Source organism: Oncorhynchus tshawytscha, linkage group LG09 (genome assembly GCF_018296145.1).
Source record: "Oncorhynchus tshawytscha isolate Ot180627B linkage group LG09, Otsh_v2.0, whole genome shotgun sequence".
Lineage (NCBI taxonomy): Eukaryota > Metazoa > Chordata > Actinopteri > Salmoniformes > Salmonidae > Oncorhynchus > Oncorhynchus tshawytscha.
In genome coordinates, this window is record NC_056437.1 from 72,576,386 (window position 1) to 72,597,127 (window position 20,742).

General features: G+C 43.6%; 2 protein-coding genes across 2 annotated transcripts in view; both read right to left on the minus strand.

Moving 5' to 3' along the window:
* LOC112258595 (mannose receptor, C type 2) overlaps window positions 1-6,645 on the minus strand; it is a 51,614-nt gene extending 44,969 nt beyond the window's left edge. Inside the window, exon 1 of the mRNA XM_024433067.2 lies at window positions 6,390-6,645. Coding sequence (XP_024288835.1) covers window positions 6,390-6,507 — 118 coding nt within the window. The 5' untranslated portion in view covers window positions 6,508-6,645. The remainder of the gene's footprint in view (window positions 1-6,389) is intronic.
* Window positions 6,646-9,264: 2,619 nt separating this feature from the next.
* LOC112259183 (serine/threonine-protein kinase tousled-like 2) lies at window positions 9,265-20,621 on the minus strand. Its single transcript, XM_042327382.1, has 21 exons — window positions 19,983-20,621; window positions 18,814-18,896; window positions 17,087-17,158; window positions 16,906-16,975; window positions 16,735-16,778; window positions 16,548-16,649; window positions 16,264-16,365; window positions 16,042-16,134; window positions 15,725-15,835; window positions 15,460-15,596; window positions 15,133-15,285; window positions 14,973-15,039; window positions 14,764-14,861; window positions 14,600-14,681; window positions 14,222-14,313; window positions 14,022-14,111; window positions 13,574-13,743; window positions 11,150-11,288; window positions 10,938-11,049; window positions 10,697-10,804; window positions 9,265-10,497 (listed from the first exon to the last, which is right to left on the minus strand). The coding sequence occupies exons 2-21, from the start codon at window positions 18,892-18,894 to the stop codon at window positions 10,324-10,326; spliced, it is 2,097 nt and encodes a 698-aa protein (XP_042183316.1). The 5' UTR covers window positions 18,895-18,896; window positions 19,983-20,621; the 3' UTR covers window positions 9,265-10,323.
* Between the last annotated feature and the right edge of the window lie 121 nt (window positions 20,622-20,742).

A 20,742-nucleotide genomic window follows, 5' to 3' on the forward strand; every position in this document is an offset into this window, starting at 1 on the left:
TCTGTGTAAGACAAGAGCAAGTATACTGTATACACTCCAGCCCTGTATGAACTGATAAGAGGAGGAGGTAGAGAGAAAGCGAGATACTGTGTCTAAGCTAGCTAGATACTGGCTGGACTCCAGCCACTTTGACTGGAATGTCGGGAAGAAAACAACCTTCCCAAAAACCCACTGTGGTTTTCTCTCCTGTCCACATCTTCTCCGAGCTTTTCTTTTTCTTCTCCTGCAATGGGGGTTATGGGGATTGGGAGGTTAAGGCCAGGTGATTCAAAAGTGTGTGCACTGGTGGAGGAGAGAGCGAGGGACGGAAAGGGGGAGAAAGAGAGGAAGAAAGAGAGGAGAGAGAGAGCAGCTGTGATGTTAAGTGAACACAAAGAGCAAGGAGAAAAAAGGGAATGACCCCAAAACAAACACAAGCCCTCCTCAGTGAATCTAGGTCCAGAGAAGAGTAACAGAGAGAGAGAGAGAGCGTCAGCATTCCTCCTTCACGGGGCCCTCTGAGGGGCCAGGATGTGGGGAAGGTGGGACAGATCACTGGGCGTTGGACTGAACATAGGGAAAGGGGGGATACCTAGTCAGTCGCACAACCGAATGCATTCAACTGAAATGTGTCTTCCGCATTTAAAACAAACCCCTCTGAATCAGATGGCTCTGGTATGGTTATACTTGAGTCCACACACAGAACAGGGGTCCTGGCCTGTAGCACAAAAACCTCCTCAAGTCATCTAATCAGTCCACTGTAGCTCTCTCACAGAACTAGCAACACCGCCCTTGCAGCACTATCAACACTAAAACGACGGAGAATCTCCATCAAAAGAGTCCCTACAAAGTCGTTATAAAGCAGAACTTCAATCGGTGTACAGCACTAGCTTTTCTCAGACTCACTCAAACTCTGTTGCAAAGTTGTTGAGAAATAATAGTCAACTTGTGGCCTTGGACGGCTTCCAGATGCTGCAAAGGCAGAAGTTACTAAACACAATGGCTGAGTGATTCCACAGAGCTGTGAGCCTCCACTGGCAGTGCTTTGTACAGTGTAATCAGATATAATTACCAGCTAGCGCTGACTGCTGCAGACGTCTCACTGTAGCACCATGTCGTTAGTCCTGTTTACTGTCCACTAATTGTGACGCAATAAAGATTCAGGAGTCAAAATACTTTTTTCTCACATGGTAATGGTGCGCCTCTGGAAAAATCTTTACTATGCACTCTTGGAATTTTTAAACTTGTATTATTTATTTAACCTTTATTTAACTAGGCAAGTCAGTTAAGAACAAATTCTTATTTACAATGGCTGCCTAGGAACAGTGGGTTAACTGCCGTGTTCAAGGGCAGAACGACAGATGTTTACATTGTCAGCTCAGGGATTCAATCTAGCAACCACTAGGCTACCTGCCGCAAGATGCAGTGCCTTTGACCGATGCGCCAATGCGCCACTCCAGGTATAACTATTTTGGGTTCCATGTAAAACCCTCTGTGGGAAGGGTTCTACCTGGAACCCAAAAGGGTTCTACCTGGAACCCAAAAGGGTTCTACCTGGAACCAAAAGGGATTCTTCAAAGGGTTCTCCTATTGGGACAGCCAAAGAACCCTTTTTGGTTATAGATAGCACCTTTGTCATTGAAGTAAAAGAATGATGGGCAGGTTCCATGAGTTTATAATTTCAGACTCCGATTATTAAAGTAACACAATCCATAACAGTCTGAAATGAAAAACCTTTCCATGGACTCATTTCTCTCTAGGGAAGTCATTGTCTGTAATTTCCATTAAACGGCATGTGTTCAATAACCTTGCTACAGTTAGTCAAGCACGCTCTACAGTTCTCCAACAGCAAAGACAATCTGAGTCCTGGTAATGTCATACCGTATGGACCCTGTAGAACAGACAGTTCAGCAAAGTCGCTGTCTTTGATGCCTCTCAATTCAAGGATCTTTCTTACCTTGTGGTCCATGCCAAAACATTTAGCAGTGCTCCCAGCTACCCCGGTCTGAAAATCCAACCCTTCTATATGTTCTTTAAACGGGCTCTTCTCTGCCGTGACAGGCAATCCACCCCAGCTGCGTGCAAATTAAGGGTTCAACTTTGCCCTTCCCAAATTGTCAGAACACTGTACAGAACAATGAATTCATTTTGGACATCTACAGCGCTGGCTTAACTTCTTGGTGACAGGGGGGCAGTATTGAGTAGCTTGGATGAATAAGGTGCCCAGAGTAAACTGCCTGCTACTCTGTCCCAGATGCTAATAGATGCATATTATTAGTAGTATTCTAAAACTGTTTGAATGATGTATGTGTGTATAACAGAACTCATATGGCAGGCAAAAACCTGAGAAAAATCCAACCAGGAAGTGGGAAATCTGAGGTTTGTAGTTTTTCAACTCTTTGCCATTCCAATATACAGTGTAAAGGGGGTCATATTGCACTTCCTAAGGCTTCCACTAGATGTCAACAGTCTTTAGAACGTTGTTTCAGGCTTCTACTGTGAAGTGGGGGCTAATGAGAGGGGATTGAGCCAGGTGTCTGGCAGAGTGCCACAGGCTCTGACGCGCGGTCATAAGAGAGTTGGCTCTTGTTCCATTGCTTTTCTACAGACAATGGAATTCTCCGGTTGGAACATTATTGAACATTTATGATAAAAACATCCTAAAGATTGATTCTATACTTAGTTTGACAAGTTTCTACGGGCTGTAACGGAACTTTTTTAACTTAAAAAAAAAAAAAACTTTTCTGAACACGCGTTTGGATTTGTTTACCAAACACCCTAACAAAAGAAGCTATTTGGACATAAATTATGAACTTTATCGAACAAATCAAACATTTATTGTGGAACTGGGATTCCTGGGAGTGCATTCTGATGAAGATCGTCAAAGGTAAGTGAATATTTATAATGCTATTTCTGACTAATGTTGACTACACAATATGGCGGATATCTTTTTGGCTGCTTTGTTTTCTGAACGCTGTACTCAGATTATTGCATTTTTCCGTAAAAAAAAGAAAATTTGGACACAGCGGTTGCATTAAGGAGAAGTATATCTCTAATTCCATGTATAACACTTGTATTTTCATCAACATTTATGATTAGTATTTCTGTAAATTGATGTGGCTCTCTGCAAAATCACTGCATGTTTTAGAACTACTGAACATAACACGCCAATGTAAAATGAAATTTTTGGATATAAATATGCACTTTATCGAACAAAACATACATGTATTGTATAACATGAAGTCCTATGAGTGTCATCTGATGAAGATCATCAAAGGTTAGTGATTCATTTTATCTCTATTTGTGCTTTTCGTGACTCCTCTCTTTGGCTGGAAAAATGGCTGTGTTTTTCTGTGAGTTGATGGGGCTTTCGCTGTAAAGCCTTTTTGAAATCAGACACTGTGGCTGGATTAACGAGAATTGTATCTTTAAAATGGTGTAAAATACTTGTATGCTTGAGGAATTTTAAGTATGGGATTTTTGTTGTTTTGAATTTGGTGCCTTGCACTTTCACTGGCTGTTGGTGAGGTGGGACGCTACCGTCCCACATACCCCAGAGAGGTTATGCCGGATGCTCTGAAGTAAGCAGCGCTGCTTCCAGTGGTGTGTGATTTCCTTGACAAGGCTTACATAACGATGGTTTTGGCCATGCTAACACTTGGCTTAGCAACACTTACGACAGTGTAGTAAGAGGAGTTTTTAGGAGACATAAATGTTATTAAAAGCAGCCTAATGTCATTTTGTCTTTTGTCATGATGAGAATCAGAGCCACAACAAAAGGAATGTTGGTTTTCTGTGGCTACCAAGGCAATAAAACTGAGACTACCTATTAGACCTTGATGACTAATTTCCCACAGGACATGACTAGTACCCAACAAGCTGGGCACTGATGTTACTGATGTGAAGTTGAAGCTCTAACTTCTCAAAGTGTTCACACCTGGGCCCTGCAGCTGTGTTTGAAGTGTTGGTTCAACCTCAGATGGCTCTGCTGAGTAAAAGACAAACTTCAAATGTAATTCCAGAAGCGGATTTGAAAGTGTTTGATGTCAATACAGTAAAGCACAGATCAACAGCTTCACCAAATTTTGACGGAAGTTAAACCTTGGGAAAGTACAACCAGAACAACACCCATCTAGCCTGATCCCTCCTCTCCCTCTCTCCCACTCCCTGCCCCGTCACCCTGCTCAGACCAATGCCAGTTTCCTGCTGCAAAAGAGAGCGGTTTAAACCTGCAGCCAAGAACAACGGAACATGAGGAGCCAAGAGCAGAGAGTTTGATGTTCCCAGAACCGCCTTCTTCTCCTCCAACTCTGGCTGGTGTGTTGATGAGGTCTCTCTGGGCGTGGGGGTGTGAGCAGGGCACCGGAGCTGGAGCACAGAGGTCCAGTGGAGGCCGAGGTACATGAAACAAAGGTGACTGACTTGATCCACACTGAGGTGAGACGTACTGGAGAGATGGAGGCAATGGGACTGGGAACCACATTGGGATAGAAATTTGAAATAACAAATATTTCACTCCCATAGATGTAGAAGCAAAATGGAGTAAAAGTGTGGGTGGATGTTATTGGATAAGAAGAACAATGATGATAGATTCTGGTCTCAGGTTAAAGACCCCCAGGTCTAGATGAAGGTGTGGTTGTGGGACCAAAGGATTGTCTTTTAACCTTTTTCTTATTTTGACAGATGTTTGCGATGAAAGGGGACGCTTGTTTTACGGGTAAGCTTTATAAAACAGAACATCTCCTTGTCCAGTAAAAACAGCAACCAACAAATAGACAGGACATTCCAGCCTGTTAGTGTGTTTGTTTCTATTTCTTTTACGGCGGTCCAGGCCAGCCTCTGAAACTGCTGGAGCGGTGGTAGGCCCCCTCCCAGCAAACATCTCAGTGGGAGGGGAGGAGAAGCAGCAGTGAGTGGGTGGGATTTATTAGGGGCTGATCAGCCCTTTAGAGGGTGGTTGGGTGGGATTTTTTTAGGGGCTGATCAGGCTGTTGGCTTCCTGCTTTCTGTACAGCTCGAGTCTAAAGACACAGGGGTGGTACCTGAAATTCCTCCATGATCCTAAAGGTAAGACCGAGCCCCAGGAGATAGGGATTGTTCTGAAACCTGTACACCCAGGTAGACCTCAGGATGTGAATAAGTGTTTAAAAGACAGAATAAATAGGTATGATGGAAAACAAGAATGAAAGCATGTGAATGAGAGATCTGCATTGCCTTTGCAGTTGGCAAACAAACCCAGTACCATCCACACTGCAGGTGTAACAGCTAGACACCACAATATATCTGGCCCTACATGACATTCTATTGAGAGCTGACACAACTGTGCTTTTAGAGAAATCACACAGAAACCAAAAACAATGACTGTAATAACACAGTAATAACAGAAGCTGGTGAATTACAGTATATGATCTTCTTATTGACTTCATCACCTTGAATCATCATACTCAGCTTGGTTGATACTGTTTTCCCTCCCTTGTACTAACTGAACTAATTCTGGCCGCATTACACACAATGTATGTTCTGGTGTAGACCTCAGTATCAAAGAATTGAATACATCTTGTTGAAAGTTCAATTCCCTCTGAAGGTGTGATATAGGATCGGCCAAGTAAATTTAAGTTATATTTCCACATGGGAGGAACTGAGAATTTCATTGAAGAAAAAAAACGAGTTTTTAGTTTGGCCCGCCTCCAAAGTTGTTCACAATGTCAAGTTGGTTACTGGGCCTACTTTGTCTTCATTTCAGAGAGACAGTGAAATAACTTTTATAGCCTAGTGTTATCCGTCTTCATGCATGGATTATTATTATTTTTAACCTAGATTTAATCTCTACAAATCGACCCATAGCATGCCTAGGAGTAAGGCAGGTCAGTGTTCAAAAGCGAGAGGTCACTGTCGTGTCCATAGGCCTACACGGTACACGGGGAAGGAGAAGGGATGGACGTAACTGTATAACAGGATGTAAAGGTCACATCTGCCCCCGAGGTGGCAAATATATGCAACGCGTCAGTCCCATACCAGTTTACAAAGGAAGGACACGGGTGTGGGACATATCTACCATTTTACATTTCCAAAGAAGATGCGGAAGGAAGTATCTATAGGTATATTAGAACTTCACTTCAAGTTTCCAAACGAGAAAACACCCCCCTCCCCCACCAACACACACACACACACACACACATCTGGTTCCACTCAGAATTCGGACTTTCGTGGCATTCCAATGCATCAGTGAAGTTCGGATAAAAAGTACCCGTAAAAATCCCACCAGGTCCCCCCAAAAAAAAAAAAAAAACGAAATACGTTTTAGGTGGATATTCAGACATGCAATAACAAAGAGTCTGCGACTCTCGGTCTCCAGAGTTTTCCTTGAATGAAAAGCCGAGAAGCATTCGACAGCAACATATTGATCTTACCTGAAACGCTGCTGTTTAGTTCCAGACTAAAGATGAATAAATATAAAGTGCATTTGTAAAAGTGAAGGCAATTTTTCCATGTTCTCCTCGAATTCTTGTTTCGGTCGCAGCGTGGCATGCCCACTATTGCTCAGCAAACTGTAAATCGGAGCAATTTATGGAGAGCTTTCCTTTCGGGACGGATGGGTAGAGTGGTGGTGGGTATGATGGGTTGCAGATGAGAGGAGGAGTAGAGTGGGCTCTGTGTCTTTTTAGCGCGTCATTAAAACTGAAGTTAGCAGACGCGTTGGGTCTGCGTCACCATACTCTAGCCCGCCTCACATTCACACACTGTTGTGCACAAACTAGATACACTGTATTGCAGATATGCAACACTGTGTCAGAATCTCAGACATGCAACATTATTACCATGCATTTTCTTGAGATCCGCCCGCTGTTACATTGTAACAACATCCCTGCTTGTGATGCGTTACATGCTGCAAATATGTAGCCTCGTCTAGGCCTATTTGTGTCCTTCAAAATAAGGTATTGGTATTACAGATATAATATATATATATATTATCTGATAAATCTGTATATCTGTAATATATATATATATATATTACACCTATAGACACTTGATTTCGCTTATTTTAAAACAACAGTAGAGATTGAAAACATAAATTATTTTACTAGATTCTGACTCATAGAATCATTCCCCAAAGCAGCAGTGGGGTGACAGTTATGGACACAGATCATCCAAGTGAGATTGCAACAAGAAACCGTTTTACTTACCATTCCAAAACCAGAGACCAAAAGCCAACTCATAAATATGTGTAAAAATACTAAAGTGATGGCTTCTTGGCCTCCACAATTCTGGATTATTTAATTATCACCGTATTGCTGTCCCTTCCTCGTAAATCAATTAAACTGCCATGGTGCACATATTCACCCCTGGAAGGATTCTGTGTTGGGGATGGGTAGTGGGGGATGTTGGGGAGAGTGGAAACAATCCAATGTCAATCTGTTGGGAAATGCAAGAATGATGCATCAATCAGAACAACTTTACATTGGTGGATAATGTGGGTGTGTGTGCACAATCTGCACAAGTAGCCTAAAAGTTCAAAGCTGGTGTCACCGATGTGTTGGCTTCATCCTCTCTCTTGTGAACACAGTCATTGTTGGACCATTAGCAGTATGCATGGTTCAGGGCCCTGTCTGTCTCCCTCTCCACTGATCATTATTGATCTGTGGCTTTGGCAGTGCACTGCACACAACCACACTCAGTTTAACACACATTTTAAACAACGTGCGAATGCACCGTGCACGGTAGTAGCCTACCCACAGAACTAGATTGACCGCTGACCCCCTCAATTACTTTCTCTATGGCCTACCAATGCATTTTATATCAGTGTGGTTCAATGGTAGAGTGATCTTCGCTCATGGCATCAATTCAGCACTACATGAGCCCAATCATTCAGTCAATAATGTGACTGTTGTAATATAGATAATTACTTCAGGGGCTCTCAAATACATTTTGGCCGGGGACACCTTTTGTGATAGCAAATTCATCGGGGACCCCCTCATAATCAGAACACAACTGGAGTGAGATAAAAAATAGCATACAAAGAGTTCTACTATGACTTTGGCAGTGCATGGTCAGGCAAACCATTTAAAAGGTCCATCTCCTGGCATCGGAGAGAACATTTTTTGTTGTTGCGGTTTTCTCTCTTGAGGCAGAGAGAAAACATTGCAGTTTTAAAGCTTAAATTACAGTGCATTTACATAACATAAAATACAATTAGGATGGAGGTGATAATTGGTGGAGTACTGTGGATGCCAATATCCAGGCCCATGTTGCCCAGGGTTAATTAAGAACATCATTTGTAGATCAATCATGTTACATTGTATTACACCCTCTTAACCTATTCTACAGATCTCTTGGCCAAAATTAATTCAATCTGTTTGTAAAATTCATTTAAAAAATCGAATGTAAAAATGATAGTGCATAGAGAGATTTTGAGATCTGACCGCGGACCCCCTTCAGTACCTCAGGGTCCGTGGACCCCATTTTGAGAACCCCTGGGGAGTATAGACGGGTTGGATGTTTAGCAACTTAACACATAAGCATATATGGGGCAAAACAGACAGGGCTGGCTTAGTTTGTTGACATGTAAACTATATTTTGTCTCAAAATGTTTATTGAAAACAAATACATTTGCACAAGGAGCACTTGTCTCTCAAATACATCATTACAGTTGTTGGTTAGCTAGCGAATATGAGCCATATTAGCATAGACATTAGTCAAAACACCTCAACACAGTATCAACAAGGTACAACGATTCCCCACATGGTTGTTAGCTATTTGAATCATACCACCACATGGCCTTCTGCCTCATCGACACGTCCAGTCTCATGGTGTTGTCAGCCAACCTGTCTTTAGGTTATTCAAACTTCTCCATCAAGTTTGGTTTCCCCCACTTTGTTATATTCATTTTATATTTTTGTCATTTAGCTGACGCTCTTATCCAGAACAACTTACAGGAGAAACTAGGGTTAAGTGCCTTGCTCAAGGGCACGTTGACAGATTTCTCACCTGGTCGGCTCTGGGATTTGAACCAGATACATTTTGGTTACTGGCCCAAAGCTCTTAACCGCTGGGCTACCTGCCGCCCTTTCAAAGATTTTCTTGATTATTTTAGTTCTTCCTCGATAGACCTTCTCCAGTTGTTCCTGGGTCTTCCTGGTTTCCATTTTCCCCTACAACCTCCAGGTTACAGATAATAAATATTACATAAGTGTGCTTTGTGTTGTTGATGTAGAGAATTGAGCTTGCCGAGCCTTCTGAGAGTAAACAACCCAACCAGAACTAACACCCCCACAAACACTCAGATCGCACAGTTTAACCAATAGTATTTAATGGGTTATGCAATTCTCTGCTAAGGCCCAATCTCCTCCCAACAGTACAATGAGTAAACCAGTCCCTTGCATTTTATTGGCAAAAATTCATTAAAACAGACCTAAATAAATATGTTTTTATGAAGGGAATTACTAAAACGAGAATAGGGCAAAAAAAAAACGAAAGAAAAATTTAAAAACCACCAATTGCTTTTTTTCCTTAAAATTGGGAAAATGTAAGTAACAATTCTTTAAAAAAAGGGACCATTCATTAGTTTTCCACGTCATATATCATGTAACACAACTAGAACCAATATAAAAACTGCAGCGGAACAGTGCCACCATCTGGAAGTCTTAAGCTTTGGTCACAGGATTTAAAACAGACAGGGTGGGTGGGTATGCCTCCCTTCAAAAACTACCTGGACCCAGGAGAGTGGCTTAAATTAATGAACGCCATAGGTCTTGTTCAGGTCCAGTCTAAAGGCAGGCTAGACTGGTACTGTCAATCAGGGGAGGGGGTTGGATGACAACCAAAGCATTTATCAAAAGGAGAACCCAGAGCTTCTGGGACGACTCCGAGGCATGGTGGGTGGGTGGGTGTGTGTGTGTATGAGATGGAAAACAGAGTCTTCCAACAGTCCCTTCCATTTCTCAAAGCTAATGCAGCCCTGTTCCATTCTTTTAATCTTAAAATTGTTGAATTTTCCCATTTCTCCTCAGCGCCATGTCCCCCTCCGCACTGTGGGGGGACCCTAGGGCTTTGACCCCCAGAACAACACCACCCCTCAGGGGAGGGAGAGACAGGGAAGCTGGGTGGGTGGACATAGAGGGCTCCAGGTTTCAGTTGGAACACTGATTACCCCACCTCTCTCCCCTCCACCTCATCCATGATTCCTCAAGCTCCCCCTGCCTGCACCCCAGAGGTTTCCCTGGGGTGCTGAGCCCATGGTGGGACATAACAGGATGGGAAGTGATGAGGGGGCTGAATCAGGCAGCCGCCCCCACCTCCACCTTCCACTCAGGTCAGTCAGTTCGTAGTGAGATAGATAGTGAAGGCTCAGTTTGAGGCGCTGCTGTTGGAGGAGCTGGAGGTGGAAGGTATAGCCGTGCCAGAGGCCCCGGACGTGGCCACAGACTTGCGGATGTGAGGCATGAGGAAGGGGTCACTGGCTAGCTGGTGCACATCAATACGGTCCTCCTTCCGGTAGACCAGACAGCGCCTTATAAAGGCCTGGAGAGAGATAAGGAGGGGACATTTAGAGACGTTGTGACAGTAGAATCATTTGTGCACAGAGCAGAAAAGGATGAATGTGTAAAGTAACAGACCAATGAAAGAGGGATGGAGAAACACCAGGTGAGGAAGAATTTAGGGAATGGACTAACAAATGACAGAAAGTTGAGGGAAGGACAGACAGAAAAAAAAGTAGTACCTTAGCTTCTGGGGTGACCACTGGTTTGGGGGGAAACTGAACCTCTGTTGCCTTCAGTATGGTGTTCTCCTGCAGGATGTCCTGTTGAGACTGGTTATGGCCAAAGGGCTGGAGGGGAAGACAAAGAAAGAGAAAAAAGGCTAAAGTTAGCAACACAAAACATCCTCATCTCTTAAATGGAATTTAAAGAGCATGAATACAATTCTGAGAGGAGTGAGTAGTGTGTGCGTGCTTGCATTACCTTGCGCCCGTACAGAGCCTGGTAGAAGATGACTCCCACTGACCACACGTCCACCTTGTTGGAGATTTTAGGAGGCTCTTTACCCACCACAAAGCATTCAGGGGGAAGGTACCTGCAAGGGAAGATCATTGCTTAGAGCAACACTCTTTCCACAATAACAATCATCCAAACAAGATAGTCATTCTATTGTTCTAGTTTGTGCGGCGCCTCACCAGTAGGTCCCTGCACCCTGCGAGGTCAGCTCCATCCCATCCACTGAGTTGTAGCTGTCGTCGTCCATGATCTTGGACAGGCCGAAGTCGGTGATCTTGATCTCCCCACAGGCTGTGCCATTCACCAGGAGGATGTTGCCTGAGGAAACGACAAGTCAGAGGTCAAGACAAAAGTTCACAATGAACATGAAGGACATTTCTCTGTAATATACTGGCATGGCTGGTTTATAAATTGGTCTAATGACATGCCATGTTCAAATTGTCTACAGACAAGTTTCTCTGGTCAAAACTACATTTCATTTATACTCTGGTGGAATGTCTAAAGACAGACACTGAGACTTTTCGGTTTTCTTGTTGCAGACAGATAAAAGTGTGTTGTCATGGTTACCTGACTGCGACAGCAACGAGACAAGTTAAACAAATTATCCGGTAGAATGCCCTGCATTTATTACGTCACATACACAACCGTAAGCTATTTTCTTTAATTAACTCAACCTTGTTGGGAGTTTATTTTCCTGTAATAATTAATAAAAATGTACTAAAAAGAAAGCCTAGTGGTTAGAGCGTTGGGCCAGTGTTAGTGGAATTCTAAATTCCTCTGTATTATTTCCCAATCAGAATTATTACTCTGTCAATGCATTCTAAAGGGATTGTAAGACCCAATATTTTTATAAGAAATGGACAGAGCCCCGGTCTTAAAAGTCAGGTAATAGCGTTTAATTCAAGAGAGTACTCGGTACATACACATTTTACCACAGGTTATAAACTGAAAATGACGTCAGCGTTTCCTAAATGTTCTATCTCTTCATATGACACCGGTAGAGAGGCCCTTTAGTTCTTGAGCCTTCCCTCCTCTCCTAAAGCCAAGGTCAGTCACTGTAAATCAGCATTCTAGACAGTCTGTTCCTTTGTACAAATGAATGAACTGTCATTATTACTAAACTCCTGACTATATTAAATACAATTGGGAATGGGAGCAAGAGAGAAAATTCATATATGTACAGTACATTACAGCATTTGGAGTAACCAGTTCTGATTGGAATGTATACATAATTAGTCATTTCAACTATAATTTCCTCCAACAGCCAGTAACCGAAACGGATGGGTTTATTGGTGTTAAAATACACCAGTTATGCTATTTGGATCACCAGGCTGCTGTCAAGCATATCATAACAACAACGACAAGTTTAATGTCGGACGACAATAGAACGTTCATGATGTCACTGCTACAACAGTCTACAGACTGTCGATGTCGATAGACCAACTGTAAACCAGCCTTAAGAGTCAACTGAGTGAAAGGTATCTTTTATCTTGTCTCGTTTTAGTCTGCTGTCATCGTTTCAACTTGCTTTACATGTAGAGTACCAGTCAAAATGACACACCTACTCATTGCAGTGTTTCTTTATTTTACCATTTTCTACATTCTAGAATAATAGTGAAGACATCAAAACTATGAAATAACACATTGAATCATGTAGTAACCTAAAAAAAAAAAAAGTTAAACAAATCCAAATATATTTTATATTTGAGATTCTTCAAAGTAGTCACCCTTCGCCTTGATGACAGCTTTGCACACTCTTGGCATTCTCTCAACCAGTTTCATGAGGTAGTCACATGGAATGCATTTCAATGAACAGGTGTGCCTTGTTAAGGGTTAATTTATGGAATTTCTTTCCTTCTTATTGCGTTTGAGCCAATCAGTTGTGCTGTGACAAGGTAGGGGTGGTATACAGAAGATAGCCCTATTTGGTAAAAGACCAAGTCCATATTATGGAAAGAACAGCTCAAATAAGCAAAGAGAAACGACAGCATTCTGCAGCGATACGCCATCCCATCTGGTTCGTGCTTAGTGTAACTATAATTTGTTTTTCAACAGGACAATGACCCAAAACACCGCCAGGCTGTGTAAGGGCTATTTGACCAAGGAGAGTGATGGAGTGCTGCATCAGATAACCTGGTCTCCACAATCACCCAACCTCAACGCAATTGAGATGGTTTGGGATGAGTTGGACCGCAGAGTGAAGGAAAAGCAGCCAACAAGTACTCAGCATATATGGGAACTCCTTCAAGACCGTTGGAAAAGCATTCCAGCTGAAGCTGGTTGTGAGAATTCTAAGAGTGTGCAAAGCTGTCAACAAGGCAAAGGGTAGCTACTTTGAAGAATCTCAAATATATGTTGATTTGTTTAACACTTTTTTGGTTACTTCATGATTCCATCCATATGTGTTATTTCATTGTTTTGATGTCGTCACTATTATTCTACAATGTAGAAAATAGTAAAAAATAAAGAAAAACCCTGGAATGAATAGGTGTCCAAACTTTTGACTGGTTCTGTAAGTGATGGCATCAGTGTTGACCTGATACTAATATCGCAGTGTAACTGCTGCCATGCTAGTGTCCGTGCGATCTGCTGTGTGTACCCACCAGGTTTGAGGTCGTAGTGGATGATGGGTGGGCGGATCTCGTTGAGGTACTTGAGGGCGTTGACCATCTGCATGATGATGGAGCGGCCCTCCTTCTCCGACATCAGCTTGTGCTGCTTCAGGTAGAAATCCAGGTCGTTCCCCTCACAGTACTCTAGAACTGTACAGAACCTGGAACACAACGAGAGCGAGAGAGAGGTGGTACCGTTTAACTCCAGAACCTTTAAAGACGAGAGTGGAATCGACTGTGTGGTACTGTTTTAGTTTAGAAACCGCACAGAGCCTGTTCCACAACGAGAGACAAAGGAACCGACTGAGGTACTGTTTCAAAACAGTAGGATAGAGTTGAATGAAAGAAATAACACCGGAACTAGAAACCCCCAAAATCTCACGTTCTATTCCAAAGATGTGTTGGATATGTTCTGTTACTCTTTTTGGGGGGGACTTACGAGTCTGTGTCGAGTGAAAAGTAGTCGTAGAGTTTGACTATCCGTGGGTGGTCCAGCTCCTTATGGATTCTATACTCTCGACATGCGTGTCTGAAACAGAGACCACGTTAAACTCCAATGTTAAAACCAAAGTGCTTTTGTTACCCGTATCACTCGGAGAAAAGAAAATATTTGTCTATGATAAGAAAAAGGGAACTCACTTGTGGTAGTTCTCTTTCTTCTCATCCCTCCAGTTCTTGTTCAACTGGTGGATTTTGACTGCGACGTATCTCTGCTCCGTTAGGTCAAAGGCCTTCAAAAGTGAGAGACGTGACATCAATTACAAATAAATGATTCTATCACATCCATTATTCTTTATCATATCTGAGAAAAACCTGGCACCAACATGAAACCGTATGAAAACTTGGCACAGACTTAAAAAATGGATTCAGGTGAACATCAAAAGTTCATCATTATGAGAAAACCTTTCGACTATGTAGTCGCTATACTTAGTTCAATGGGTATACAACTACGCATTTGACCATGATGACAAAAGGTCAGTTCCACTGACTGTTAATGAATGGGCAGAGTGCTCTCACCTTGTAAACTTCACTGAAGCCACCTCGGCCTAGTAAGTAGAGCAGTAGGTACCGGTCGTTTAGCGTAGGGTGGTCTTTGAATCTGTTGCAGAAATCAGACATATTTTGATTATAAGTCAAACAGAGAGAACACAAATAAAATAACACTGGTAGAGAGCACGTACGTGGAGTTATCCTCGTTGTGGATCCTCTTGAGCTCGCGGATGTGCAGGTTCCGTACTCGCTCCAACCTCTCCAGCTCAGCCTGGATCTCTGCCTCCTCCTGCAATACACAACAAGCTTATTAGCAACTTTTACATGAACCAACAGATAAACAGTACACAAACTACATACACAAAACATAGAAACATTGCATGTAAAAACAGCACACTACCTTCTTGAGATGGCCCAGTCTTAGTTTGAAAATCTCCTCTTGTTCGTGATACTCGGCCTGCGATAACCTGGAAGAAGAAGAAACTCACCATCATAAACAGAACCAAACCTGGGAAAATGTATACATTTAAACAGAGAGTGGAAGAGGCAGGGTAACGTACGCTTCGCTCTCGGCTCCGTTGGCCTTGCTCTTGCGTTTGTTCTGCTCCAGGCTAAGGGGCGGGGTCTGGGCCATTGAGGGCGGTTTCCTCTTGGCCAGGGCCTTCCTCTGTCTCTCTATGTCCTCTCGCTGGGAGTTGATCCTCTCCTGTTGCCTAGAGACGAGACACAGACAGACACAGAGACAGACAGAGACAGACAGGAGATGGGGAGGGTCAGTGCTGATGTGAGAGAAAGATATTAAAAACAACAGAGGAGAATAGAGAGGAGGAGCATGAAGGAGGAGAAAATGAGATGCAGAGTGAGAGAGGCTTTTGAGTGACTCTTACTTGATAAGGTTCTGAAAGGCATATCCGTCGGTCCACTGTTCTGTGAATGAGGCACCATGTCGGACGGTGGTGAAGTGACCCAGACGTAGACGGTCCTGCATGCTCTTGTCGCGACACGCCATCTTCTCCTGCTTCGACTGGGGGGAGAGAACACACACACACGCACATTATACTTGGGGAAAGTTAGTCCTTGGTCAAGAAAATAGACATGGTTTAAGTTATTCTAGACTCCCAAGCCTGTTGTAGGGACAGAGGGAGAACTCACTTTCTCAATCAGCAGCTTCTTGCTCATGGTCACACATTTGTTCAAGCGTTCTTTGTACCGCTCCAGCATCCTCTGCTGCTCATCCAACTGTCTTCGAAGGTCACAGTTCGCCTGAAACAGAACGGGTCAAAATCCCATTCATTAATAGTCCTTTTAATGAAACAAAGCTCTTTTAAAATGTCAGACGGTAGTTTCTGAGGAGGTCTGTTCCCATGTCTGGAACATAATGCTGTCTCATGACGAGGCCAACAACATGTTATTCCATTAGAAGACAGAATGGGAAAACAAGGACGCGTTGATGGCAGAGGTGTTCCCACCCGCAGTAAGTCATCTATCCTCCCCTCCTTCTTCTCCAGGTCAGAGTTCTTGTTGTTCTCCATAGCAGTTAGCTTCTCTACTGTCAGGTCAGACTGCAGGAGGAGGCGAGAAAGAGAGATGAAGTCAAACAGTCATTAGAGACGTGTCATATTATACAGGAGTTATTACAGACATCACCAGTGCTCTGTGAATCTGTACAGAAGGTGCAAGGTAACAGCTACCTGTGTGGCTTTGTGGTTCATGTAGAGGGAGACAGGCTTTAGGGAACAGGATGAGTGCTCTGTGTTGGCTGAACCCATAGAGGACGGGCTGCCCTGCTGCATCTGGGATACAAAGACATCCACACATACCACTAACATCATGTCATGGACCACAGTAACATTCTGCTTTGCATTCAGGTCAGTTTGAAGGGCATGATGGGTTCGTTAGGAACAGGGGGAGAGAAAAAAAGATACGGTGAAAAAGGAGGAGGAAAAAGAACAGGGAAGTGAGGGAGCATGCTCACCGTGCCTGGGGGGTTGGAGAGGGAGTGATGTTGTGGGGAGGAGCGGACAACTGGAGGGAGACTCCTGGCAGGACTGGTACCAGGACCGCTACCACCAGCAAACTGACAGATTTAATGGAAAAGTCAGAAGAAGAGCGAAGGAATTGAATGCTATGGATGCGTTTTGCCAGAAAGTGAGCACACTCACCTCAAAATAATCACTAATTTTCTGTCCTCTTGCTCCTCCTTTCCCTGGAGAAGAGAAAAAAAAGGCGGAAAATCTGTGTGACATTGATCTATTCTGACAACAAAATGGCTGCCAGCAAGGCACGACTGAGGTGAAAGAGAGATCACAGAGGAAGGGAGACAGACATCTCACCTTGGCTGCTGTCGTACAGCTCTGCTTTCCTCTTCCTCGTTCTCTGGTCGTTGGGCTTTTTCTCTGGGGTCTGGATAAAGAGTAGGAGAAACACATTGTACTTTATGACAGCGGACGATGTCTAAAATATCATATAACAAGAGTGAAAAAATGTATGGCGTCACTGCTGTGGGACACTGACCTCCAGCTCTTTGTCACTGAGAGAGCCCACGCTGCACAGGCTCTGATTGGATGACTCATTGTGGCCTGAACCCTGTTCAAAAAACAAACAAACCCACACAATTACACGTCAGACAAAGAGTGGAAGGATATGCCAAGGGCAGGGAGGGACTAAACTTAATTCACAATTAAACCAGGGGTGTGGAAGGGAGGGATAATGCTTTCTGCTTTCATTTGACTGACTGCTTCTCCCCATGGCTACTCTCTGGTGAACAGATAAGGTGAGTGATTGTTTGTGAGAGAAAGAGAGAGCAGAAGAGAGTCGGAGAGGAATAGGCTTGAGCTAATATCATCACCATTCGTCTCCACACTGTGCACCTACCCTATTAATTCTAAATGTCTGTTCCCTAGGTGATGCCTGTCACTCAAATGACTCACTTTTGAATTCACCAGGCTCTACCATATCAGAAAAATATACTTAGTCATTCTGGGCACAGAATGCTGCTCCCTCTAACTAAATTGAACCTGAAATTGCTGAACATCAGACATAACTAATGCAGGTGGGAATAGGTCTCTCAATCTTTTTCTCCCTCACACTCTCGCCTTTCATTATTTTATCCTCATTCTCTCCAGCCTTGTTCAAACAATTTCGAAATCCTACTACTCAGATAGGGTATTGGAGGGCTTTCAGTGTTTCCCCTGTATTCACTTAGTAGTGGCGCAGCTAAAGGAAATAATTTCTGTCCATCCTTAAAATGGATGTACAAAATTCTCTCAGTTCCATTGCAAAATTGATAGAATTGCAGGAAATTAGCTGAAAAACAGCACATTTCTCTCTGCCGACAATTCTGGACTGCTTAAACGCTTAAAAGGCAGCTCAGGATGACTGATAGGGAGCAGAGCTACAGGGCTGTTCAAGGTCGAGAGAGACAGGCTGAGCTGCCCTCATATCTTGGGGCTTTCAGACCTATAACACCAGGGCATGCTATATGTCTCTCATCTCTCTCTAGGCTAATACTTCCTTTCTCTCTTTCCCAGTCTTTCCACACACTGCAACTCTGTCAGACGGACCCTGGTCAGACGGGGCGGCCGTGGTGTGATGCTTTTAGCGGGAGTCGCCATTTTCTCTGCGACAGCACCGTGCTCTGGGTTCAGTTCTGCCTATGGCTGGCATAGAGCCCAGTCCTGGCTCTGATTCACTCTGTGGGCTCCGGTTCACTTTCCACAAAGGCAGCTCTCTAAGATGGAGTTTACCTCAGCACCACCAGGCAGGACCTCTAATCAAAAGCCAGAGAGCTAGTGCCATAACATCTGGTCAGGGTTTCTACGCGTATGAGGGTGACCGGCATTCATGCCCTTCCCTGCCCCCCTGCCCGTTCCCTTCTTGGCAGCCCTCCGCACTTGCATATGCAGCCGCCACATCATGAGCCAGTAGGAGAGGATAGCATATCACACCAGCCAACAAACACAGACACACAGCTCTACATTCTCAAGAGAGCGAGAGAGAGGCGGAGGGGGCCAGCCAGTCCCTGGCCAAGCTCAACCAGAAATAGAGAATCAAACAAAGAAAAGGAGAAACAAAGAGAAGGGGTGAGAGAGACAAAGATAAATAGTTATGGCCCTAAAGTAAATGTGCAACACTGAGATCCCGTTGTCAGTCCTACATTATTAGAAAGGGTGGAGCGGCAAAGGAGCAGGACCCTATATAGGCCTATCTCATCTCCAATGATATAGTGTAGTAGCACAGACCTTAGCCACGCCGACCCCGGTGAAGCGAGCCTCCAGCAGCTCCTGGCGTCGCGGGTCCAGGCTGTGCAGTTCTTCCATCATGGCTGCAGGGACAATGAGCAAGAAACACACAATTTGATATCAGATCTGTTTACTTTCCATAGCACAGAGGAACATCATACAGAGTAAGAATACAAGGGGTTGGAAATCCTCTGACAACAGCTTGAGGATTTAGTGACACAACCAGTTCAGGGTTGCCTATAGGTGAATGTGTTGACGCATGCAACTATACATTCGCAGATAATGACTCATGGATAACCTCAGACACACCTGTTTTTTGTTTAAAAAAATCTTAAGTCACCACCACTGATTCCAACACAGAACTTGAACAACAACAACAAATCAAGCAAAGACTAAACAAGCAAGAGCTGTGCACAGTCTAGTGCTGGCTGACATGGGACATTTCAGCAAATATGGTTTGAAAACTGTGATTACAGTATTGTGATAAGATTAGTGAATCTGATTGAGTCATTTTGCCACATAGCTAACTAGCTAGGCAATGAAGCAGACCGTTTTGGCAAGAAGGGTCAGGCCAGCGACCAACCAACTTGTTAATAATATATCAAATCAACTAGCTAGATAACTAGCTAGCTAGCTGATCAAAGAGTACAGGCAGCTTGCCATCATCCACTTGCAGGGGACAAACTACTAACAATGAGAGTAACATGATAGACATCGTCATGACTCGTGATCATGTGTTCATTACATTAGTTGACATGTGTCAATATTTCAGCCCCCTATAAGCTAAATGCTTGTTAACTAGCTAGTTAACTACAGTAGCTAGCTAACGTCCGACGTTAGCCACCTGGTGCAGCTAACTAGTAACTAGCAAGTTGGTCACTTCGTTGGCAAATATGTCTGATAGGTAATTAAAAAACTAAATGTTATGTTTCCAAAATATACCTACTTGTAAAATGGTAAATTTAAGGAGGGGGGTACATAACTAGTTAGCTAACTAACGTCACTAGGTTAAGGGTGATGGATAGCGACATGTCAAATGTCCGATTAACATGTAACGTTAGCTAGTTAGCTAACGTTAGCTACATAACTGCTGTTTTTCAGGAATATTATGACCCAACCCGAAGTTGTATGTTAGAAATAAAACATTAATACAGCTCGACCAAGGTTACCTGTTGTAATTATATTTTCCACGGGTCCAATCTTTATATGTCCACGAATCTTGTCTCCCTACCTCGACACTGCCAAACGAGGCCTCATCCAAATCCCCGTTCTTCGGTGTTGATTTGTTACCCGTTAGGAGACGAGCGTCTGCTTGGCCCCCCAATAACGACGGATAGTTCCCTTCTCCGCCTAGAAGTCCTGGGGTATCCCGAACCCGCCTTTCCGCACTCCCTACACGGGTATCCCCAGGTTCACATTCCTTTCATCAAGGGCCGTACCATGCCTCTTTCGGGGTATTTATCCCGAACAATGACCATCACTTGCCCTTTTCATCGCGAATATGATCCAACAATGTGGCCTTTATTGTGTTTTAATTTTGTCCTCCGATATGATATGTTCGGTCTAATTCTGTACTCAATCAGAACGAAGTTGGTGTTCGGCTTCACCTTCCTCGCCCTAGCAAACAATCTGTTACGGAAGTTGTGTTGTTCCGATCATTTCAGTTGAATCTGGATCGGTTCGGTTTCTCATTTTGGGGGGGAATGTAAACAATAATCGGTAAATCTCCCTTTATTCTCGTGAGATTGTTCAAATTTGTCTTTCCACCTTCACCCCAACCACGCCTGCCCCCAAAACCGACTGTAGACCAATTGAAGTCGATTTACAAACTAGCTACATGCAATCTAAAACTGCCCATAAGGTTTCAGGGAGACAGAAATGCAATCATCTTTTGATATGTGAAGTGAAGGCAATTATCAGAAAGGAATC

Bases quoted from the DNA above. Each gene is read 5' to 3' on its own strand.
- LOC112259183 (XM_042327382.1), bottom strand. From the start codon at position 18,894: ATGATGGAAGAACTGCACAGCCTGGACCCGCGACGCCAGGAGCTGCTG. The intron at 17,159-18,813 runs GTCTGTGCTACT...TTTTTTGAACAG, and splicing joins CCGGGGTCGGCGTGGCTAAG to GGTTCAGGCCACAATGAGTC. The intron at 10,805-10,937 runs GTAATGCAAGCA...CTTCCCCTCCAG, and splicing joins AGGCTCTGTACGGGCGCAAG to CCCTTTGGCCATAACCAGTC.